The following is a 24782-nucleotide window of genomic DNA, read 5'->3' on the forward strand; positions in this document are numbered from 1 at the left end:
TGGGCACAGGAACTGAGAGCAGAGAGATGGTCTCTACTGTACTCCCAAGGCTCCCTGTGCTGGCACTCAAGCAGTGTGGAGGAGAACACAGCTTTACTCAAATGCAGAAGATAAAAGAGGCAAATGGAGTGCTGGGCATAGCAGAGGGAGTAGTGGACAAGGACCATGGGGTGGTGGGGAGAGACTGGGACTGGGACCTGTAAGAAGAAGAAACTGGGTCTGGACACAGGGGAGACTGGCACTGGCTGGACAGCGGTACCTGCTGTTTTAACAGAGGCTTGGGGGAAACGCCAATGATAGCAAGATATTGAAATATAATTCCCAAAGCATTATCAAACCCAAACAGTTCCCTTATTGCTATATGTCTGATCCAGTGCATTAAATGCCCTAAGAACAACTATGTGGGTGAAACCCGATAATCATCCTCACACAGATAAATGGTACAAGAGAAAAACACCCGGGGCAAACACCTTTCACGAAACAGTCACTCCATATCTGACCTCTCAGGCCTCGTCCTCAAAGGAAAGCTGCACAATACCTTCAAAAGATGTGCCTGGGAACTTGGATTTATAATGTTGCTAGACACTAAAAATCATGGATTTAACAAAGACACTGGATTGATGGCTTATTACAACAATCTGTAAACTACTAACCCCACTTTGTCCTATGATTGGAGAGTTGTTAACAGACCACTTCTCCTTCAATGGGCTCTTATAATAAGTGTGAAATACTTACACTAAAGAATCTCTTCCACCTTGTATTTAGCTGTGACCCTCTGAGTACATTTCCCAGAGCTGAAGAAGAGTTCTGTGTAAGCTTGAAAGCTCGTCTCATTCACCAACAGACGCTGGTCCAATACAAGATATGACCTCAGCCACCTTGTCTCTCTAATGTGCCTAATAAGGCATTTCTAAAGCTGAACAATTAACATGAAGTCGAAATGACAGCGTTTAAGGTGCCTTTTTTGATTTCCTAGCACAATGAATATAGACGATGAGGCCCAATGGCTTGAGTGGGTAACGAAGCAGTTTGAAAGCATCGCTGGGGAAGATAAAGAAATTGACTTGGAACAATTCAAAACCGCTCTGAAAGTGAAAGAGGCAAGTTCTTTGGGGCTTGGGGGGAGTTTGGCTGATGATCTGCTGTGTTTCTGTTCAGTAGCCAGATGTGAGCTCAGACTGTAGAGTATTATTAGACTTCACCCATTTGTCAGTAGTTAGTGCAGAACAGCACTGGCAGATTAAAATGGGTCTCTGGTCTGTTGTTATCCTGTCTTAATTAGAAAAGTGAAGCTTCAAAATAGAATGGAGGGGCTAATGCCGAAGGGTTACAAAGAGCTTTGATTGTCACAGCACTCGTATATTGTTAGCAGTGACCGAAATCACAGGTGAAAGACAAGGGCTAAATCCTTAAGTCTTAGTCTTTTTGTCTGACTAGTTTTTTGTAAAGTTGCTAATCACCATCATATTCAGCCCTTACTAAGCCAAAATTTCCATTGATGTTAATGGAAGACTTCTGGCTTGGGTATACAAGGAGTACCCCTCAAATGTTGAAATATTTGTTCTCCTTTCTGTAGTCCTTCTTTGCTGAGAGGTTCTTTGCATTGTTTGATTCTGACGGAAGTGGAACCATTAGTTTAGATGAGTTACTCAAAGCCTTGAACCTTCTCATACATGGAGACGAAACGGACAAGCTAAGATTCCTTTTCCAAGTTTACGATGTAGATGGTAAGATTCTGAAGAATTTACTTACCCCCACTTGTCATTTGGATATCAATGCTGCTGTCCTGAGCATGAGAGTGCATCCGCCTTCTTAAAGATGGGTGGGGGAACATGCCATTAGCAGATATTTATACCGCTCGGCTGAAGCCAATGTCTAATATTCTGTAGTGCCACCCTTGTTCTCTTCCAGCACAGCATAGACTTCTCTTCCTGAATTAAATCAATCTGGCTGAGAAGTATCGGGAATGGATACTTCTAAACCATCTATCAAGCTTAACTTTGCAATCCGTGACTTTTCAATCTTCCCCATCTGTGATGAAGGTATCAAAAATACCCTTAAAAGGCAGCAATTAAACTAGCTCCAATTGTAAGTCCTATGCTGGTATGTTCTTACTCTAGAGAGGAGCCAAGCCGTTAGGGCTAGATTCACAAGGGGGACTTACACACCTCACTGCTGCGTTAGGCACCTAAGTCCAAATGTTAGATCATCAGAGCTGCTGCCTAAGTCCATTTGTAAAGGTCCCTCGGTACCTCTGTCTCTGTCGTGGGGCACACGCGCAGCCACCTCAGTCCTGACACCGCCAAGCGGCTCAGCACCTCGCTCACACTTCAGCCCCGAACTAAGTCTTCCTTCATCTATCTCACTTTTGGGGCCTGATTGGGTTGGTGTGCTCAGAGATCAGCTTAGAGCACATCTAATGGATCAGAGCCCATACAGAATACAGCCAGGGCAGGCGGGTCCCCCCAACCCCCTTTTAGCTCATTGCCCAGTGGCTGCAGCACTCACTAGGATGTGGGAGACCCAGATTCAAATCCTCACTCTGCTAGAGGTAGAGCAGGGATTTGAACCCAGATCTGCCACCTGCCAGCTAAGTACTCGCACCACTGGACTATGGGGTGACTCCCTCCCAATCTGTCTTGTTGGAGCTGTTCCACTCTGTATAAATAATTAAATATTGATTGGGCCAGAGAGAGAGGGTCTGCCTACGCTGCAATCAGAGGTGCGACTGTGGCATGCGTAGCCATTCCCATCATTAGCAGCGAAGCCGCGACTGCACAGGCTGCACAAGTCCATGCAGGACTCTGGATGTGTATTCAGGTGGCTAGCCCATGCTGCCAGAGCACCATTATTGTTGTTATTGACGCAAGCTATGTGAAAGCTAGTTTGGCCATGTCTACATGCTGCAGTCACACCTCTGATTTCGGTACACACAGAAAGAGGTTCATTAACGGACTGATTGCACCAATGACTATTTTAATTATTTCTACACGGTATTTAAACACACTCAGTGAAGAACAAGTACAGTTAAAGACAATAAAAAGTATTTTGTTAACAAAAAGTATTTGTTCGCAAATATTATTCATAGTGAATGGTTTGATCAAAACCACAGGGGCAGGTTTCAAGCTAGGGATCTGACTGCAAAACATACCTGCCGCAACTTGAAATTTGCGAAGAGGTTTAGTTTTGAGGGTCATGCTTTTTTGTTTGGTCTAATATTGAACTTCTGGTACATGTGAAATGTTGGTTTATCTACAGGCTAGGAAAAGTGAAAACATCAGCAAAATAAACGTCCCAGTTCTACCCTGCCAGTATTTTCTGCCCTGACCTAATTGAGCTTAAAGGATTGGCCACAAAACTAAGAACCAAATCACTTTCCAAGCTAATTTGTCTTTACATTTTGCAGCCAGTTAAGCATGTCTGTGTGGATTTCATAATGGTGAACTGTCAATCAAGATTGGAATTCTCACTCTCAAAATAGTTGTTTCACATAGATCACTCATTACTTAATGTAAATTAAACCATTTTTTCCCCTAATCTATCAACAATTAGCCAACCTTACCCTCAGGGCACAATTTCCCAATGAAAATCCTGAGTTCAAGGAAGGAAGCCTGTTTCTGTATCCAAGAGGAAGATAAAACTAAAAGCACCCAGGGTTTTCATAAACCGGTTCACTAGCTGTTGTATATCCTTCTGTTGTCTCGGTAACACAGGAACAAATGTGTTATTACTTTAATCTGCATCAGATGTAAATTCTTGCTCACCATAGGCAGTGGTTCCATTGACCCGGATGAACTGCGCACGGTCCTGAAATCATGTCTGAAGGAGAGCGCAATATCCTTGCCAGAGGAGAAACTGGACGACCTCACACTGGCTCTTTTTGAGTCAGCAGACAAAGACAACAGTGGCTCCATCACTTTTGAGGAACTCAGGGAGGAACTCGAACGCTTTCCAGAGGTCATGGAGAACTTAACCATAAGGTATTTTATCCCTAGTATAATAGCTTTGACAGGCCCCTTTGGGTTCCTAATCAGCGCCGTATATTAGAACTGCATTTTCCTTGTTAGCACCTTGCTCTTCCCCGATTTCACAGGCTCCTTCAATATCATTATTTATGCTCACAGTGGCCTATCTGCGGATGGGTGCTTTTTATTTTTTCCCTTTGCGATTAAGAGTCCCTCTTCCACGAATCTACCAAACCCTTCCCTATCAGGAGAGCATGAGGCTTAGGATCCCGTCCAAGGCCTAGGGGTGATTTTTGAGAAACAGCTCACTTAAAGGAAGCTGCATCCCTTCTGTCCACAGCAGGGCTGCTTGAATATTCGCAGGGCAAGACACTCTCCCTGCTGTTTTCCAGCTACACGGACTTGGTCTGCTTGAGTCTACTGCTGGCAGCTGCCATCTAGCTGGGAGCTGGCAAGTTTTTGTGACACTCGCTTACAGATGCCCAGTGTGAGAAACCGGACACCAGTTTCTGTGCTGCTTCAGTGCTGGACTAACAATCAGAACAGGGCAATGATGTTTAAAAATGAAGGGCCTAAGATCCTGCACATCTCCTGTGAGGTGCTGTGAGCATCCCCTGATGAAATGAAGAGTGCGATAACACCTCAGAAATGCTGCTTGTCGTGTGCTTTGAAATGCTCTGCCCGGAGGAGAAGAGGCCAGGAGAAAGTCTTGCCATGTGAACCATCAGAATATGAAAGGGAGCAAAATACTGTAGTGTTCTAGACATCACAACTGACTCTCCTCCTAATCTGTACAATTAAAGGCCCACCGAGAGCTGAGGGTAGCAGTATCTTTCAGGATAGTGCCCCTCTATCAATGGATTCTTCACTGGAGATGTCTTCAGAATGTGAGGAGCCCCATGGGATACCTCTCACTCTTATTTCCATATGGCGAATCTCCTGGTTCCGCCTAATCAGCATTAAGTGAGGGATGTTGACCCTTCTCCGGCATTGTGGAATGATGTAGGCACATCGTCTCCACCTATTTGGTTTCCTCCTGTTAGTGGCTTTCAGCTGCCTTTCCACTTTCTGTGCTTCAAGAAGTTGGGACTTCAGGGTGCCTCCAGCTGTCCATTTATTGTAGGCTCCCACTTCTCACCTTTGTGGCCATGACAGCCCATGGGAAGGAGGGTTTATGTTCCAGTAACTTTATCCAAATCCTCCTCCACCGATCCTGATTCATCTAGGAGCCAGTAGTGCACTGCATGAGCAGAGCAGCACAGGGGACTTTCCAGTCAGTAAACCAAGAGTTCAGGTCAAATGCACCCAGAGTTTATAGTGCTTTTACTGCTCTCAGTCCATGCAGAGGGTTCCAGAGGTATGATATGCTCAAGGTGGTGCAAAGTGGCTGCAGTCTGTTCCCTGCAGCCCGGAGGAAGACCAGCACCAACATGTGAGGGCATGGAGTCATCATCATCATCTTGGCAAATCCCAAAGGGACATAGCCTTCTTTCAAATCTAGTGCCACCCGGATCGATCTCTGGCAAGATGTTTAAGGTGGTCTGATTGTATATTCGGTTTCTCTCCAGCACTGGCGATATTTTTGCACCACTGAAGCTTTTGGTGCCCTCATGGTCACAGGCCATGTAGCAGCATCCCTTGGTACATACACGCTGGAATTTGTTGATCTTCCACTCTAATAATATGTCCATACCAGCCAAGCCGCTGAAACCGCTGATGGAGGCGGTTGCTGGGTTTGTCTTTGAATATCCCTGTTGCTGAGCTTGTCCTGCCATTTGACATGGAGCAGGAGATAACGAGAATTGAACACATCAATCCGGTGACCTTCAGCCTTCCTCTGTGCCTATGTTTCACGTCCATACAGCAGAGTTGATGTAACTGGGCTTCCGTAGATCTGCAACTTTGTAGCAAACGTGTTGTCATGACTTCCCCACAGAGAGCCCCAAATTTGGCAGCCGCTGCTGCTATACAAGCGTCCACATCTTACAAGCCTCCTCCAGCCCCATCTGGGACACTGCCCATGTATTTGACAGCTGCCCCCTGCTCGATGACCCATCCGGATGGGTTAATATCCAGCTGGTTGTAAGCTGGAGCTGGAGGCTGTTTGATGGTATGGCCAGGGACTTAGTTTTATATGGATTATATGGAGGTGTAGAGTCTGGGGGCAGGGAGGCTGATTGGGAAAGGAGCTTGCCATGGGCAGAAATATGTGCTGATTCTGGGGCCTGCACTGGCAGGAATGCTGTCTGCAGTAGAAACCCAAAGGACAGCATCCTGCAGCTGGTGCCACTGGCACTCCTGGGAGTTCCCCTTGGAGAGTGGGTGCAGGGCCACCTCCTCCCCCACCTTTCCCAGTGCTCTTCTCACAGCTGCAGAGCATTGGAGCTGGTTGCTTTGTAACAAACCTCTTCCCTTCATGTTCTCTCCCTTTCCAACAGTGCCGCGAACTGGCTAAAGCCCCCGACAGTCAAACAGAAGAGCCACACGTCACGCTACTTAACCCCAGCCTACTGGCACAACAACAGGAGCAAGCTGCTCTTCATGGGTGGCTACCTGTGCCTGAATACCCTCCTCTTCACCTTGGCTGCTCTGCAGCACGCGCCTCTCGGGGGCTGGGTCATGGTGGCGAAAGGCTGCGGGCAGTGTCTGAACTTCAACTGCACGTTCCTTGGGGTGAGTCCTGCGCCTCTCCTGGCAGATGGGGACAGTCACACCTCCCTCCCAGCGCTGTGGGGGGGTTCGTGAATCAGGTGTCACAAGGGGCTGAGGGTAGTGCTTGCATGGCAGGCGCTCTAGAAGAGTGAAGCATGGAATCGTAGAAATGTGGGGCTGGAAGGGACCCAGAAAGGTCATTGGGTCCAGCCCTCTGTGCTGAGGCAGGACCAAGCAGACCTAGATCATCCCTGACAGGGGTTTGTTCAACTTGTTCTTAGAAACCTTCAGTGACGGGGATTCCACAACCTCCCTTGGGACCCTGGTCCAGAGCTTAACTACCCTTATGGGTAGAAAGTTTTTCCCTAATATCTAACCTAAATCTTCCTTGCTGCAGATTAAGCCCATTACTTCTTGTCCTACCTTCAGTGGCCATGGAGAACAATTGATCACTGTCCTCTTTATAACAGCCCTAAACATATTGCAGACTGGTCTCAGATCTCCCTTCAGACTTCTTTTCTCAAGCCTAAACATGCCCAGTTTTGTTAACCTTTCCTTACAGTTCAGGGTTTCTAAACTGTTGATCATTTTGGTTGCTTTCCTCTGGACTCTCTCCAATTTGACCACATGCTTTCTTGTATGTGATGCCCAGAGGTGAATGCAGAACTCCAGCTGAGGCTTCACAAGTGCTGAGTAGAGAAGGGACAATTTCCTCCTGTGTCTTACATATGACACTCTTGTAAATACATCCCAGAATATTAGTCTTTTTTGCAACTGCATCACATTGTTGACTCTCATTCAATCTGTGATCCACTCCAACCCCCAGACTCTTTCCAGCAGTAGTACTACCTGGCCAGTTATTCCCTTCCACCACACCTGCACTCAGGAGATAGGATTTCTAAGGAAGAGAGGATTCTTGCTGTAATGCTTGCTTTTTCCATGGGGGCATGCAGCAGTTTTGCTTTGCTTGTGTTCAAAAGGGCAAATGTTGCCAATCATTAAGACAAGTACTTTGCCTTTGTCTTTATTGAATTTCATCTTGTTGATTTCAGACCAATTCTCCAATTTGTCAAGGTTGTTTTGAATTCTAATCCTGCCCTCCAAAGATCTTGAAACCCCTCCCAACTTGGTGTCATCCACAAATTGTATAAGCCTAATCTCTAATCCATTATCCAAGTTATTAATGAAATAAGGAAACGGAATGTGTGGTCGTGTCACTCGCTGGGGAATATTTCAAAGAATCAGACCATTGAAGTTAAAAATAAAAAGTTAAAGAATAACAAACAGGAAGAAGGATATGAGCTTTGCGAGAGCAAGTAAAACCAGGACTGGCCTCGCCCCAGAGCAGCCAGCACATAGACATCCCTCCAGTCTCCTTTAGCTTTTACTCAAAGGTAAAGGAGGGTAGGATGGCCTCATGAGAAGAGCACTGGGTTGGGACTCAGGAGAGTTGTGTTCAAATCCTGATTGTGATGCTGGGCCAGTCTTTTTACATCTCTGGGCCTTGGTTTGCCCTTCTGTCCTGTCAGGATGATGTTACTCACTCACCTTAGCAAAGGGCTTTGAAGTAAGCATGTTGAGTGGAGTTAGGGGCTATGATACACGGAAGTCAGACCAGATGATCTGATGGTCTCTTCCAGCCTTAAACTCAGTGACTTTGTGTCCTGATGGAAAGGGCTGTAACAGCGAGGCGTGACTATCACTGTCGTCTGGTTTTCAAAGGTGCTCATGCTGCGCCGTTGCCTGACGTGGTTGCGAGCTACCTGGGTTGCGAAAGTTTTCCCACTAGACCAAAACGTCATCTTCCACCAGCTCGTGGGGTATGTGGTGGGGGCTCTCACAGCAGTTCACACCGGAGCACATGTGGGGAACTTTGGTGAGTAGTAAATTCTCTGCTTGCCCATACCCCCATGCAATAATTGCTATGATTCTTTTTTTTGCATTATGCTTTGCTCATGCAACCATTCTTCTAACGTACCCTGCAAATCTTGAGTGATCTAAAGAGAAAAACCCATCAGTTATTAACATGGAAAATGCCAACCCCTCTAACTATAAAGAACATCAGCTACTAAAAAACCAAGGATGGAAATCTACATTTAATACAGACTTGATAAAGCAGCATTTTCTAAAGAATGGGGTGCACCCTCTGGGGAATGGGGAATGGGCATGTGAAGGACCAGCCAGCAGGGTGCAGATAAACCTCTTCATTGTTCTCCAGGGTCTGAACTTTTGTTTAACAAAATAGTTGTTCCCTACATGTTATGGCTGCAAAGAAACTGTTCAAAACATGACTCTCGGATAATCAATGTAGCCTTGTTCTACCTGAATTAAAGAGATCCTGAGACAATAGCTCTGATACGAGGAACTGCCCCGAGTGTAACTGATGTAGCAATATCTGCCTGAGTCGGCAGAGAGCCTAAAACAATAGCTCTGAGGTGTGATTTGCCCCAGTGATTTTGGATATCAATAATAAAGCTTCTTTAAATGTCAGCCTTTTAACTATTTAGCTGCACATCCAAGGGTGTAAGAAAAGAGAGGAAGAAATATAAAGCTTGATCCAGCATGTCCTAAAGTAGAGGGGGGTTCCAAGGACTATCTGGGGGGCCATGGGGGGCATAGAAGATGTATACATTTAACAAGAGCAGGACTTTAATGAGATACGGTGAGACTGAAGGAACAAAATTGATTCCATATTCCTGAAGGGAGGGTTCAGCTTTCAAAAGTTTGGGGAGCAATGGATTTAAGTCAGGTGTCGCTTGTAAGATCAGCTCAGCATTTTACTTTCGCTCTTCCCATTGCTGCTAATTGTGTAAGGTTTCAACTAAGGTAGAAGTGTATGTGAGACAGGAAGGGATTGGAGCTGTACGTAATCCACTGGTTCATTGTGCATTGTTCCCCTCTAGTGGCTTCCCCTGATACGAGGTTAAGAGCTTTCTACTATTACCAGCAATTGAGTTTCTCTGTAGCTCAAGTGCTCAAGGTTTTGAGTTCAGTCCCTGCTGACAACCCATGTTTGGAGTGAGTGGTGGAATATGATCCTGCTTTAGGACAAATCAGTCAGAAATCCTGACTTCAACTTCCTCTGATTTATAAGGGCGTCCCTGAGGTATTTTGTGGGAGGGTGGGGTGTAGTTTGTTTTTTTTGCATAAATAATATATTTTATTAATAAATACAAAGAAAGGAGACATGATTGCAACTGGAACGCTGGCTCCAAGACAAAGAAAACAGGTTTAGTGCCATGGGGTCCCAGGACCACAACCCAGTAAGGGAAAGGATTGCTTTGTGTTCCATTGCCCTCAAAGCTTTTTTTGGTCGAAGAAGGGTTAATATTACTCTTTGGGAGACCTTGGTACATAGGCTACTTGTTGCGGTCTTCATTATGTATCTCTGAGTTACACTGCATCCAAGGTGTGCGTGGCATTTTACAGACAAATGAACAGATCAGGGACAGCAGTTCTGAGGAGTTCAGGGCCACATTGGGATGCTCAGTATCCCCTTGTTGATCCCGTACTTCTTGTGGAAAGCGCTAATCCCCTTGGCCGCTGCTGCTCCGCAGCCCCATGTTTCTCTGTGTTTAGTCAGGCTGACTCAGACCCAGGATCGCCCCGCGCTTTGGGAATATCTGTTCACCACTCGGCCCGGGATTGGCTGGATTCACGGGAGCGCCTCGATCACTGGGATTGCACTGCAGCTCCTCATCTGCGTGATGCTCGTGTGCTCCAGCACCTTTGTCCGGAAGAGCGGCCATTTTGAGGTACGTCCCACTGCACCCTGCAAGTGGGGTTTGGTTTTGCTCGTTCCCCCTTCGTTACAGCGCAGTCATATATGCTCCAGTGTCTCCCATTCTGCATCCCTTTTCTGCCAGGGTCATTTTCATGCGTTTCTTTCCACAGAGCTTGCAGTTGCAGCACAATGAGAATGTGTTAGTCCCTCTCCATGCGGCACTGAGTAAACTGGTAGCTGATCTTAGAGGGTCATTTAACTGAATCCCATGCAGCCAAACTCCTACGTAGAAAGACAGCAGGAAAAACCTGCTCACAAGGGCAGGGGGTGGGTGGGGAACAAAGCACTTTAATGGGTTAAGAAATAAAACCCAGCAATTCAGACAAACTCAGGTAATTACATCCCTGGCAAGGCCAAGTTAAGAACTCTCATCCCACTGCACGGGGGTGGTTAGTACAGGAATTGGCTCCTTGTCTGCAAAGCCGCTCAACGCAGATGGGTGTTCAGTGCTTTAGGGGCTTACAAGGGCTTTGCTTTACTCTGTGTCTGGCACCAACTTCCTGTGCACAACCACCAGATCTTCACAGAGCCCTGTTCAGACTCTCCGTCTAGGAAGCACGGCCCCCGGTACCACAGAGGTAGTGTGCCCTCTTCCATGCGGGCCTGTGTGATAACATGGTCCCTAGGCTTATTTGCCTCTTCAAGTGAAATGGAGAAATGGAGAAATGTTGAGACCGCAGTAGGGCCTTGGTTTCTCCTCTCAGTTACACCTGTATAAATCCAGGGGCCTTGTGTTGGCCAGGAATGGCAACGCTGAAGTCCCTGGAGGTTCCACATTGACACCAGTATAACTGAGAGCTACATGTGGCCCCCTACTGCTAAGAATGACTGGTTTCTCATACCTGTCCACGGCCATTGTTGGCTGGACTGGAAAGCCGAGCTGGAGCTTACTGTATCTGGTGCCTAGAAATAACAATGAAAAGAAATGATGGAAAACTAGTGACACTTTACCTGAACTACAGCCACAATTGGGCTGCATCTTTTGCCACCACTGCCCTCATTAGTCTCTCTTACTATTCATCACCCATGACAGGCCAGCATTCCCAGTGATCCGTTATTGTTGTGACCTGCAGGTCTTCTACTGGACTCACCTGTCCTACATCTTCATCTGGGCGTTGTTAGTCATCCATGGGCCTAATTTTTGGAAATGGTTTGTGGTTCCTGGATTTCTGTTTGTGGTGGAGAAGACAATTGGCATTGCTGTGTCACGCATGGGGGGGCTGTACATTGTGGAAATCAACCTCCTGCCATCGAAGGTTTGTTCCCAAAGTGATCCAAAGACACTCACTTATGAGAATACGTTTTAAAAGTACCGCTGGGGCTGGGGTGAGATGTGAAATAAAGAATTGGAAATCAAGCTTATTGGAGTCTATTCCTAGCTCTGCCGCTGACTTGCTGCATGACCTTGGGGAAGTCGCTTCACCCCTCGTTGCTGCACTTTCCTATTCCCTAAAATGGGCATAAAAATCCTTGCCCCACTTCATGGGAGAGCTTTTGGCATTTGTAAAGTGCTTTGCGATTCTGGTGAAAACCCCTGTACAAAACAACTATTCTTATGTGACCCAGGGGAAAAGTGAGACAAAAGAGGTATTAAAAAGACAAACTCAGATGATTGTCTACTGTGTATTATGGCAGCGTGCTGGAATGGCAGCATTCCAGAGACTCATGGAAATTAGAAATGGCAATGCTCAAATAGGGAGGAAGCGTGGCATAGTAGGTAAAGCACCAGCATGGGACTCAGGAGATTTGGGTTCCATTCCTATCTGTATTCACCAAACATTGGGCCAGTTTCTGTGCCTCTGTAACATGTGGATACTGATTCTCTTGTAAAGTGATTTGAGATTGCTGCTAAGAGCTAGGGTTTATTATTCTTTCATCTGGTGCAAGAGTGGTCCTTATGTTATATAGCCCAGAACATTCATTAATTGATTTTAAGTGTCTAAAGACCCTTCTTTTGGGTCACTGCTCACAAGCCAATGTGAAAAGCACAACAAATGGCACAAAATCATGCTTCAGTATTTGGCCAGTCAAGACGTTCTCTTGAGCTGCATCTTGACTGGTCTGATAAAGAAACGATCTGTATGGTGCAATCCTCTGTCAGCATTATTAGGACCTTGCAAACATTGAAACAAAGGCCATTGCTTGGCCACCCGTTCCCAAAGGCCTCTCTCTCCATGGAAGCAAGCTTGGAGCAGATATAGGTCACACCTCTGCAGTTGAGGGGGCCTGGCTGTCCCAACAGAGAGGTAGCTAGACATCTGCAGGCTGTAAAATATGCCCAGAGGTATTTGCATGCTCAAAACTGCAGGCTCAAAATTGGAGGCTGTTGTGCTCTGGAGAAGCTATGCCAGTGGACAAGGCTTAGAATAACGTACAGTCTGCACGGTTTTCCTGTGTGCAGAGAGATTCTCGCTCTCTCGGCTTTTCATTTCAATCAAGGTGACTCATCTTGTGATTAAGAGACCACAGTTTTTCCACTACAAGCCTGGAGACTACGTTTACCTGAATATCCCAGCGATTGCGAAGTACGAGTGGCATCCTTTCACCATTAGCAGCGCTCCTGAACAACAAGGTATGTGATTATACTGGATGCCAGAACTGCGTCATTTTGCTGTTTAATCGGAATGGTTACTTACAAAAAGGCTAGAATGATAAAATAGCAGATAGAGACCATTTGGTATGGTGCAGCGAGATTTTGCAGCAAACGGGCTACATTTGAAGTAACTGATTCAATATCCAAGAATCATTTAATTAGGCGCTCTAGCTGTGGCATGCCGAGAAGCAGGTGTGTGTGTTGTTTTTTTTTTAAAATCACATGAGAAAGGAAGCTCTTTGCCAGGCTGGTGTCTGGTTTCCCTGTGCTGAGCTGGAACTTGTATTCCACCTCATCCCCTTCTCCCAGCAGACGTGAGCTCCACACTTCTGGAAGGAAAAGCAGATGGGCATAACTTCACAGCAGCTGCCTCCAACCTCTGCTTCCCCTGTCCCTGCTACAAGGGAACATTTCCACCTGCCCTGAGGCTCTGCCCTTCCCCCTTGTGTGGAATCATGGGAAATGTGGCTTCTCTGAGCAAAATCAAGGGCAAAAAAACTGTCTCTTCCAAATCACATATTTCCCTGCAATTAGAGAAACACTGCTGTGTATTCCATTCTCAGAAAGGGGCTGACTATCTTAGGGATAACATATGTCATCTGATGTACAGATCCTGCGACTGCAGCTGTTATACTGGATGACTGACCTAATTGAAATGGCCAGAGCATTTATTTGGTTAGCTTTCCTTAGCAGCCTTGTTACTCCCTCTGGTGTTTCTGAAAGCTTGGAATTCAGCCTTAATTTAAATGCTGGGCCAAAATCTGTTCTCCAGGAAGTCCAGGGTAACTGCACTGGACTTAATAGAAATTCCTTACGATTTTCACTGGTGTAACCGAGACATTAACTTGGCCCGTTGATTTAAAAATATATCACTCTGCTTCTTGCCTGGAGAAAGTTTCAGTCCAGCTGTATGATTCCCTCATCAGAATATTTATACAAGGCTCTTTCTTATTTCACCATCGTCTGCCTTCATTTCACAGATACCATCTGGCTGCATATAAGATCACGAGGACAATGGACCAACAGACTCTATGAATATTTCAGGTGGCCTGAACCACTCAGCCAGGATCCTAAACGGCTACTGAGAAATCTAAGAAAGCAGAGGTACCACAAATGGACTCAGGTTTGTCATGGACGGGAATTATTTTTATGAACCACTTTTTGTAGTTTAAAATAGGAATGCCCTTTAGTTTGCTTTTCTGTGAAATGTGGTAGGGTACCATATTTCTTGCTGCTGCTGCCACTAGGCAGTGCCAGTTGGGGATGGTGACATTGGCATTGGCATGGGAGAGGGGCCCTGCCTGTATTTATCCTGGCATATTGCCCTGTGCGGAGGCTGTTCATTTCTTCCTGTTGAGGACACCCAAAAGTGTAAGAATATTCTGTTGCTACAAGGAACCCCAAAGCCCGTTGCTTGTGGAATAAGAAATGTCTGGGTTTCTCAAGCTGATGTCCTAGTATCAGACATACAGAGGGCTCTGCTAACTCATTAAAACACGCCCCAGAGTTCAGTATCGGCTGCTTCACCTGGGACAGTCACCGCTATGTTTCGGATTGGAATTGTGTGTCTTCCTGTAGAGTTATTCCTACTTCCTGTTTCTCAAACAGCATGTGTGCTGTAGGTCTGATCCGGGCTTCTGGGTACATACAAGAAGTGTGCAGCAGAGGGTTGTAATGCATTTCCGGGCCGAGGTTGGAGTCCCCCACACTGCTCTCTCATCAGGATTTTCTATCTATTCTTTATGAGTTTGCTGATTTTCCCTAATCTAAAATAAAAACCATCAAGATGGAAAGTGAATTACATGCTCGTGATGACTGGAAAGGAGCAGAGTGGTACTGAAACCTGAAACAAACAGACCAGGCCATTATCTGAAAGGCCTCATAATAATCCCTTGCTCTTATACAGTGCTTCTTCATCAGCAGATATTGCAGTGCATTACAAAGGAGGGCAGTACCATTCTCCCCATTTTACAGAAGAAGAAACAGAGGCACAGTGGGATGAAGTGACTTGCCTAAGATCAACCAGCAGGCCAGTGGCAGAGCTGGGCACAGAGCCAGGTATCCAGCATCCCAGTCCAGTGCTCTAGCCATTAGGAAACACTCCCTCTAGAAAAAATAAGACCGACCCCAGGCTGGTGCAAATCTGCAGAGCTCCGTTGACTTGAATGGAGCTACACCAGTTTACATGAGCTAGGGATCTGGTTCTATATCTCACTGCTCTCCAATCCTCATGACATTCTGCTGCCCATGTGGCATCAGATTTGTGCATGTAAGAAAAGCAGGAAGATCTGCATCCTGGACGTTGTCCCCTGTAATATGGGCAGTGAGAAAGGAGGTAAGAATGCCCAACCGTTTCATGTCTAGTTACAGTTCATGAAATAGTTGGGCATTCTTACCTCCTTTCTCACTACCACATGACCCAACACATTTTTTAACCCTCGTTTGAGTTGTTTTCTGCCACGGGGCCTAAGCAGCAAAGCCCTGGATGGATCAAATAGCTCCTGTCAATAAGGAGAAGAAAGTTTCATCTCTCTCAGTGCCATGGCTCACAGTGTTTCCTTTGAATTTGGCTCTAGGAACATCTTTTCTGCTCATCTGGTTTGGAGGCGTCAGTAGCCACCAGTAAGGATGAAACAATTGAACTGACGTCTTACAAAGCCACCAGGTACCCTGGCTGCGAACCTGCTGACCTCACTGTCACCAGAAGGGATGAAGAAGGGAGCCTGGATGCCAGAGAAGTAAAGACAATTCATTTGTTGGCTAGATAACTTACCATTGATTATATGCTTCCGGGGCTACTGAGTTCAGGTGGCTCTGGATCATCCCCGTCTGGGCTGGGTCTGGATGGCACCAATGAGCCCTTTTAGGATAAGCACAGATGAGTCAGAGGAGAGGACCGTGTAAATGCTGGCCATTGGGGGCCTGCATTCAGGAATCAATAGGACTGGTCAAAATCTTTCCATCAAATATATATATATATATTTTTTATTGAAAGTTTTTTTGTTGTTTTTTTTTTACTTTAAATTTTTTTTGCTAAAAGTATCTGTTTTGGTTGAAAAAAATTATTTTTCATTGAAAAACTGGATATCCAAAAAATCCAGTGTCTTTGGTTTTTGGCCACAAAAAGTAAACGGTTGATGTGGAATTGCCGCCTGGAGGGTTACAGTTTGGGTATCCAATATCCCCGTTCTCCACTCTGGGCTGGGTTCCATAGCCAGACGACAGCTACCATGCACTGTCACGCATGTGGTGGCTCAGCAAGAGGGGAAACCATGGGGCATCCTGGGTGATGTAGTCCGAGTTGTACTGAATGGTAGATAAGGCTCCAATCCTGCAACCCTACATGTTTAATTTTAAGCATCTGACTATTCCCATTGACTTCAGTGCAACTATTTATGTGTTTACTGTTAAAACACATACAGAAGTGTGAGCTGGATGAAGGCCCAAATCCTGATAATCTCTGATGGGTGTACACATATAATTCCCATTGACATTCACCCTTTGTCCTTTGTCGAGAAAATACAAAGGCAGATGCTGGATGACGTTTGTGCTTTTTATCAGTGTTTGCTACTGTGGCTTAATAATGAATTTCTTATTGCGAATTTTAGAAAAGATTCCTCTACAAAGCTGAAATGTATAGTAATACAGTAGTCACTAGTGAACCAGTTTAGACAGACAAGGAATAGAAAGGAAGACATTTTAAAATCAGCGAAGAGTCACACGCTCTCTTTTTAACGGGGAAAAAAAAGCAAAATTAGATATAAATCATACTAATGTTAGGAAGCTGGAGAGCCACGTTTACTGGCTTTTATCATCTGTTATGAAAAGCTCTCAGGATATTGATTCTGTCACAGCTGAAGGAGCAGTCATTACAGATAAAGAATTTATATGCACCATTTTTAATGAGTTTCTCTCCCTGTTGCTCTTGAACTGTTATCTTTTCTCTCCGTTAGCAGAGATCCTCCTACCATTGTCAATCTGATCAAAATTCGTGTACATCTCTTATTCCCTCCCATGCCCGACGAACGCATGATTTGTGGGAATCTGAATAATTACATTTTTGAATCAACCTTTGATTCAATTACAATCTGGATAATTTACACAGACATCTTGGGTGAGATTTAATGCCTTTGAAAATCTTCCCCCTAAACTTATGGGTCTTCCCATTTTGGATAATGATAATTTTTATTAATGTGGACTGTAAATGGAAAACCTTTACTTTATGTTGTCCCTCTCTGAAGAATGGGTTTATAGCCACCTACCTTGAAAGTGACTCTTGTAGCGCTAAAATAATACCGTGTTTGACTTATTCCTGGTGCAATGACTAGGTCAGGAATGATATAACCCAAATAAATGTCTCCGCCAATCTGTAAAAACTGGAAAGAAGGAGATAAGTATTACCGGGTGATCTCTGGGTGCATCAGAGTACGGGTGACTTTAATACTCAAGATGGAATAAATTCTGAGGACAATGTCATCTGCTTGACTATTGGTAACATGGTTTTCTTTATGTAACAGGTTTCTGCCAAGCTGAGTGAGAATCACAGAGTTTGTAATATCAAGGTAAGAGTCTCCTTTGCGTGGCTGGTTAAAGCGTCTCCCCTGCAGCTGGCTCTGGGCAAACAGACCCCAGAGCCAGTTGCAGGATCATTGACTGATAGACTTGAAGATCAGAAGGGACCATCGTGATCATCTAGTCTGGCCTCCTGCACATTGCAGGCCAAAGATTCTCACCCACCTACTCCTGCTGTAGACCCCTAACCTCTGGCTGAGTTACTGAAGTCCTCAAATCATGGTTTAAAGACTTAAAGTTACAGAGAATTCACCATTTATGGTAGTTTAAACCTACAAGTGACCCATGACCCAAGGTTAAAACCCCCCAGGGCTCTGCCAATCTGACCTGGGAGAAAATTCCTTCCCGACCCCAAATATGGTGATCAGTTAGACCCTGAGCACATGGGCAAGACCCACCAGCCAGACAGGGCAGTAGGACTCTGGCCTGTAAATCCTTTCTCTTGTAAGTAGTCCTTACGTGCGCAAGCAGTGCCACTCTGGGGCTAAAGTAAATCTTATTCTCTCAGGTTCCCCTCCTTGTTCACCTGACTATGGTCCCCACCATTCCTAGACATTGTGGTGCGCTACGAAGCCTCCTGTGGGTGGGGAGCTGTGCCCAAGGTTGGCTGGGGGCAGGAGCAGGCTTGGGGGGCAGGGAGGAAATCGCCCCCCAGCATGAGCTGGTGGCACGGAGCAGGCTGGGGCCTGGTCGCTTCACTTCCCTACCCTGACCCCTGCTGCAGTCCTCAGGGGAAGCGGTGGAGTGGGGCTGGGGTTGGGGCAGAGCAGGGGCAGGGGCTTTGGGGAAGAGGGGGGGTGGGGCAGGGCAGGGGCAGCTTTCCTGGCTGGCTGAGTCAGGCTAGCCACTGGAGCAGCATGCAGCTGCGTAGGGTACCAGGCAATTTGGTGCCCCAAATTTCCTGGTGCCCTTCACAACTGCATAGTTTGCATATGGGTAAGGATGGCCCTGGTGTTGGGTGTGACTGGCTGGTGCCAGAGCACTTTCCCGGCCCTGCGTCTACACCAAACAGAGAAAGTGCAGCTGTTTCTGGCTGAAAAGCCAACCTAACAATTGCTTTGCAATGTTTGAGTTGATTGTTTTCTCCCTGAATTTTTGGGCAGGTGGAGAACCCCCCAGAAAGTGTCTTGCGTCCATCTTTTCTGCCAGCGATGCTGAGCTGAAGTGCTATTAAATCTTACAGTTACAGCTCTGTTATCTCGTGTTATGCAGACAGACTGGACGCTGTCTAAGCCGCTGGGCTGGAAATAAGAGAAATAATTAAAACAATTGAAAATCCCAGGCCAGATCCCCAGCGGGTGTAAAACAGCAAAGCTCCACTGGAGCCCACGGAGTTACAGTGATGGACATAGGCTGAGAACTGAGCTCCCCGACTTGCCTGCCTCCCACTAAGGTGCAGGAGCACAGTGGCCAGGATTTTCAGAAGGGCTTAGCACCCACATCAACGCCAGACTTTCAAATCAATCTCAGCTAGGCCCTCAAAGAAATGACCACATTTCTGAGGCCACGTTGGGTGCTGAGCACTTGGCTTGTGGGTCGTAGAGTCATCTACTTCCATTAAAGGCAGAGAAGCTCCATTAAGATGCTGATCTTCAATCCTGAATCCTCTATTGAGCTCAGGGGGTGTTTTGGCTGTGCAAAAAATGCAGGGTGAGACCCTAGGCTGCTATCCATTCCCCTGCCAATGCATGGTTATTTTAGATAAAAAAAATAATGAGAAGCATCTCTGTGAAACTGAAGCAAATGTATCTTGTGTGTCTCCAAACTGCAGCCTTTTTTCTCTCTTAGTGTTATATTAATGGCCCCTATGGGACACCTACGCGAAGGATCTTCACCTCGGAACATGCTGTGCTGGTAGGCGCTGGAATCGGCATTACTCCCTTTGCCTCTATCTTGCAGAGCATCATGTACAGGTTGGCACTGTACCTTTTTAAGGCTTTTTAAGTAGAATTAATACTAACCCACGGATGCGGAATTTTTCTTCCATTGCCAAATTAAAGCCACATCGTGATTTCAAGATTCATGCTATGTGTTACGTTCAGGGTCAGTTCTTTTCTAGCTGATCTAGACCTCATCGCCATATTAGCTGGACGTTATTCCTGGTTCTCCCACTGGACTGCTGGGTGACCTTTTACAAGGCACCTCTGCCTTGGTGTCTCAGTTTCCCCATCTGTAAAATAAGGATAATGATCTGATGTCCTTTGGAAAGCGCTTTGAGATCTGTGGGCGAACAATGCTATGTAAGAGCTAGGTATTGTTAGCTGAGGGGTTTACGTTCATTGAATGGATTTTAACCTCACAAGGGCCCTGCTGAGGTAGGGAACTGCTATTATCTCCATTGTACAGATGGGAACTGAGGCCCAGCATAGATCAGGTGTCTTGCCTGAGGTCAGACACGAAGGTTGTGGCTGAGCCAGTCCAGTGATCTCGCCACAAGATCGTCCTTTCCCCCTGACATTAAGGACTTTGTCCTTATATGTGGGTGAAAAGATGTTCCTAAAACCAAATTCATCCTTCCAAACGGACAGACACTACACTGAAGATTGACACCCGAACAGAAAGTTTGCAAAGAAGCTGGATAAGGATATTTTCTAGAGCTGGTCAAAAAGGTGAACACTAGAAAAAAATGGTTGAAATTTAGAATTTTGGAAAAACGTGGCCCAGCTCTAATGACTTTCTAAGGAGAGTTTTCACTACTGAGAGTTGGGGGTGAGGGGTGGGTGGGGTGCTAAAGAGCTGACATGACAGTGCTTGTTACCACATGTGGGTTCTGTTGCATTCTTCTAGGTATCGCATGAGAAAACAAAACAATCCCTGCTGTGGCTATTCATGGTGTGAGAGCCTCAAGGATGATGAAATGAAGCTTAGGAAGGTGAGCTCCTACTTAAAGGGATAACTTAAAGCTTCCCATCGACGACCTGACTACTGGTAGAAAATATCTGATGGAAATCCTGTGAGCTGCTCTGTGCAGTGGGCTCCTGGGCAGAGCAACTTCCCGGATCAGGGCCCCCCATTGTGTTGTCTGAGGATCTGCTGGCTTACCAACATCTAACTACTGCACCAACTTTTGAAATGCAATAAAAACTACGTTTTGGTGCAGAAACTGTATCTCAGGGCTTGTCTACACTAGAAGTGCTGCATTGGTGCAGCTGCACTGATGTCGCTGCGCTGCTGTAGTAGGTCTGGTAAGGATGCTCTAGGTCGATGGAAGAGAGCTCTCTTTTCGGTATAATAAATCCACCTCAGAGACGGTAGCTATGTCATAGTGCTCTCCATATTAGTGCTTAGGTCAGTGCAACTTACGCTGCTGGAGGTGGGGGGTGGCTTATTCACACCGCTGAGTGATGTAAGTTTATACCAAAGTTAGTGGTAGTGTAGACCTGGCCTCAGGCTTATAATGTGCCATTTAAGTCAAGAGGGGCTAATGTACCTTTGGAAGCGCTGCAGTTGATTATAATAGGGATGCCAACAGATTCATAATGAAACCATTGGCACCTATGTGGTAACTGTAACAATAATGTAAGAGGTACAAACCATCCAATCATTTATAGGTCTTTGGGTTCTTCAATGCACCTCTGCCAAGAGGTCTCCAGACCCTTGTCCTGCACTCAGATACATCCTTACTAAATAATAAATGCCCAAACACCACTCTCCTAGAGCTATGTTCACAGCATACAGACAGAGGCATTAGATAGAAACATAAAATACTCTTTCTGAAAGGTTACAGTGTAACACAACTTTATTTCTTAGAATCCAGAACAGAGAGAGACAAAGCAGGCTGCTCCCTAAGGCAGCGAGGACAGTTTACCCCACCTTCCTCTAGGCTGGTTGTTTGCAGACTGACTGCTGCTCCCAGATAGCATGCCTCCCTATAGACCTCTCATGTCTGCAAGCAGTAGCAGGGAAACCCCTGAAAATTAAAAGTGACAGTTTACAATTTTAATACAGGTTTGAATACACCACTCCCCCAGGCAATGGGTCTGACCTCACCTGGCATAAGTTGGCAGAGCCCCAGTAGAGTAAGTGAAGCTACATTGATTTGCTGAGGCTGAACTGGCCCAATCTGTGGGACTCTGCTCCTTCACCAGATCCCATGGTGATGAACATGGTAAAAAGGCCTAGGCAGAGACAGAATTAGAACCTGGCTCTATCTCAAGCCTGTCTGTCCCTTGTCTATTGTGACTGAGCGCCGCTGGGGACTGGGGCCTTGTCGCTTTGCCAGTCTGCAAAGAGGGGTCTGCTGGGGCTCTAAAAGGCACAAACACCAACAAGTCAACTAATTCGTAGTTTGGTATGAAACCGTGCGGCTCACTATCACCAAAGCAAAAACTGTGCTTTCAGGTTGACTTCATCTGGATCAACCGAGACCAGAAGTCCTTTGAGTGGTTTGTCAGCCTGCTCACTAAGCTGGAAATGGACCAGGCTGATGAGGAACTGGAAGGTAAGTGGAAGCCAGGTGGCTCTAGTGAATTCCTCCCTCACCCATTCCAGTGGGCATGTATGAATACTATTGACCCAGGAGCAGCGCTAGGGTTTTTGGCGCCTTAGGCGGGGGTCCTTCCGTGCTCCTGGTCGTTGGTGGCAATTCTGTGGCAGGGGGGTCCTTCCGCACTCCCGGTCTTAGGGGAACTTCAGCGGCGGGTCCCGGAGCGAGTGAAGGACCCGCCGCAGAATTGCCGACGACAACCCAGAGCGCGGAAGGACCCCCCGCCGCTGAATTGCCGCTGAGGGTGGCAAAATGCCGCCCTCCCAAATCCTGGTGCCCTAGGCGACCGCCTAGGTCACCTAAATGGAAGCGCCGGCCCTGTATTGACCTCAGCCTCCATGACACGTGCCCCGCAGCAGAGTGCAAGTGTCTTTAGTAACACAGTTGAATGTTGCATTGTCCCTATTGTCTTGTGATAGGCCCATCTGCAAATACAGGAAAAGAGGCAGCTGGAGGGGGATTTATGAGCTGCAGCCATTGTGTCCCAATCCTGGCTCCATCAAAGCTCACTGAGGCTACGTTCCACAGGCTCTCGGCAGGTCCTTGCCAGGGAGGCACTCCTGGGCCAGACTTAAATGTGGCCCAGGTACCCTTGGTCTGACTGCTGCTACCACACTCCTTCCCCTGCTTGGACTGGCCTGCTCCTGGCAGGAGAACTCTGTGCGAATGGTTGGGTGGGAAGCCTTAGCTCTCTTGGGCACTGGCACCAAATAATCCTGCTTTGCTACTTCGTGCTACAGCTGCTGCTGCTCTTCTGATAATGTGTCCCGACCACATACAGTCTGCACTTCCAGAGGCAGCACCTTCTCTCTACGAGCAACACGAGGAAGACACAGTTGGGAGTCTGTGAATTGGTGGGAGACTCTCCTACCTGGAGGAGGGGGCCTAGAACATCGGGCTGGTGTACAGACCAAAAGAGAGTCTGTCTGGTTGAAGTGACATGTTGTTCCATCTATTTCCCCAGGGACAGGTGTTCTCCTAGCTGAGGTTTCGGTGGCAATGTGTTTTGAGCCTGCCTCGGTCAGTAATTCTGCATTAACAAGCTGAACTCCAGAAGCTCAGCTGTCCCTTTGCTTTTCCCTTGAATGTACAGGCCGTTTTCTAGAGATGCACATGTACATGACTTCAGCTCTTAGTAAGAACGATATGAAGGCTATTGGTCTGCAGATGGCTTTAGATCTGCTGGCTCAGAAGGAAAAGAAAGACTCTATCACCGGACTCAGGACCAGAACCCAACCAGGCCGCCCTGACTGGAGCAAGGTAACGATCCTTGAAACCCAAGTAACAAACTGCTTCTGCGTGCACCCACCACAAGCACCCAGAGCAGGGTAATGCTGGAGTAACTCCAGAGTAGTCAGTAGGGTGTGTGTATTTACAATGGTGCCAGTGTGGTCAGTCTGGGACTCAGCAGCAAAGAATCCTGTGGCACCTTATAGACTAACAGAAGTTTTGGAGCATGAGCTTTCGTGAGTGAATACCCACTTTGTCAGATGCATGAATCTGTATTCACTCACGAAAGCTCATGCTCCAATACGTCTGTTAGTCTATAAGGTGCCACAGGATTCTTTGCTGCTTTTACAGATCCAGACTAACACGGCTACCCCTCTGATACTTGACAGTCTGGACTCCTGGCCCAATCTCTGCCTCCTCAACCAGGCAGGTTCCTGTTAGAGTCAATGGGAGCTTTGCTTGAGCACAGAGCTGAAAACGATGCCAGAGGAGCTAGGGTTTCTGGTGGCTCTTGAAGTGGGAACTCTATAGGACTTCTTTGATGGCAGCTTCAAATTTCATGTCTACTGTTTAAGACTATGTTACGTCATCAGCTGATCCATGCCCAGGAAACAAGCCACCCTCCCTAGCTATTGTTAACGGCCACCCATGAAAGGAACCTCCCTAGGTGGTGCTTTGTGCCACCTGCTTAGCTTTGTGGTGGAAGAGATCTAGTGAACCAAGGGCACGTTAATGGTGTTCACACGAGAGGCTAAAACAGACCTCAGTTTGTTCTTTTCTTCTCTCTGCTTTTGTGTTGTGTCAGGTGTTCCACAAGATGGCAGAGGAAAATAAAGGGAAAGTCCAAGTCTTCTTCTGCGGGTCTCCAGCTCTTGCCAAGGTAGTCAAGGCTCACTGCGAACACTTCAACTTCAGATTTTTCAAAGAAAATTTTTAATAATCTCTCTCTGTCTGTCGCTACCTTTCTAAATAGCCTGGAGAGAGGAGTTTAGAATCCTCTTCCTGCAGGTGATTTATAGTGTAATGTAGGTGTTTGCTTCTGTAATTGCTGGTGCATGCATCATACTTACAAAAGAGCTTTCTTTACCTTCCTCTCTGATTGTACGTGGGGAAATGTACCGTGTTTGCCCAAAGCATGGTCTAAACATGCTCCATAAATAAAGCATGTCTGTGTTCAGCTGAACCTGCTGTCCAGCATCTCCAGCTGAGTCCCAGTCTGAGCAAAAATAATCACTCTGGCTTCTCTTATGTGCATAGTGTGCAACTGGGGTAGGATGCCCCCATCATGAAGAATAAAGGTCCTATTTTGGGGAGGAAATGTGGAAACTTTAAGGGGAGGGTGGGTCAGCACCAGTTCTAGGAGTTTACTGCCCCTTGATAGCTATGGACAGACCTTCATAAAGGACTAGGGACATGGGAGTTGCTGGAGTGAATCAGCCCAGTTCTCCATCCAGTTTGGTATCCCACCTCGGGCAGTGGCCAGTGCCAGGTGCTTCAGAG

At 46.5% G+C, this 24782-nt stretch overlaps 1 protein-coding gene across 1 annotated transcript in view; it reads left to right on the forward strand.

Annotated features, from left to right (window-relative positions):
• NOX5 (NADPH oxidase 5) overlaps positions 1-24491 on the forward strand; it is a 96873-nt gene extending 72382 nt beyond the window's left edge. Inside the window, exons 2-17 of the mRNA XM_050967626.1 lie at positions 977-1100; positions 1577-1727; positions 3770-3980; positions 6404-6638; positions 8340-8493; positions 10197-10372; positions 11475-11657; positions 12841-12973; positions 13975-14117; positions 15571-15732; positions 17512-17556; positions 19355-19479; positions 20354-20438; positions 21908-22007; positions 23146-23312; positions 24088-24491. Coding sequence (XP_050823583.1) covers positions 977-1100; positions 1577-1727; positions 3770-3980; positions 6404-6638; positions 8340-8493; positions 10197-10372; positions 11475-11657; positions 12841-12973; positions 13975-14117; positions 15571-15732; positions 17512-17556; positions 19355-19479; positions 20354-20438; positions 21908-22007; positions 23146-23312; positions 24088-24219 — 2326 coding nt within the window. The 3' untranslated portion in view covers positions 24220-24491. The remainder of the gene's footprint in view (positions 1-976; positions 1101-1576; positions 1728-3769; positions 3981-6403; positions 6639-8339; positions 8494-10196; positions 10373-11474; positions 11658-12840; positions 12974-13974; positions 14118-15570; positions 15733-17511; positions 17557-19354; positions 19480-20353; positions 20439-21907; positions 22008-23145; positions 23313-24087) is intronic.
• The last annotated feature ends 291 nt before the right edge of the window (positions 24492-24782 follow it).

Source organism: Gopherus flavomarginatus, chromosome 9, assembly GCF_025201925.1.
Source record: "Gopherus flavomarginatus isolate rGopFla2 chromosome 9, rGopFla2.mat.asm, whole genome shotgun sequence".
NCBI lineage: Eukaryota > Metazoa > Chordata > Testudines > Testudinidae > Gopherus > Gopherus flavomarginatus.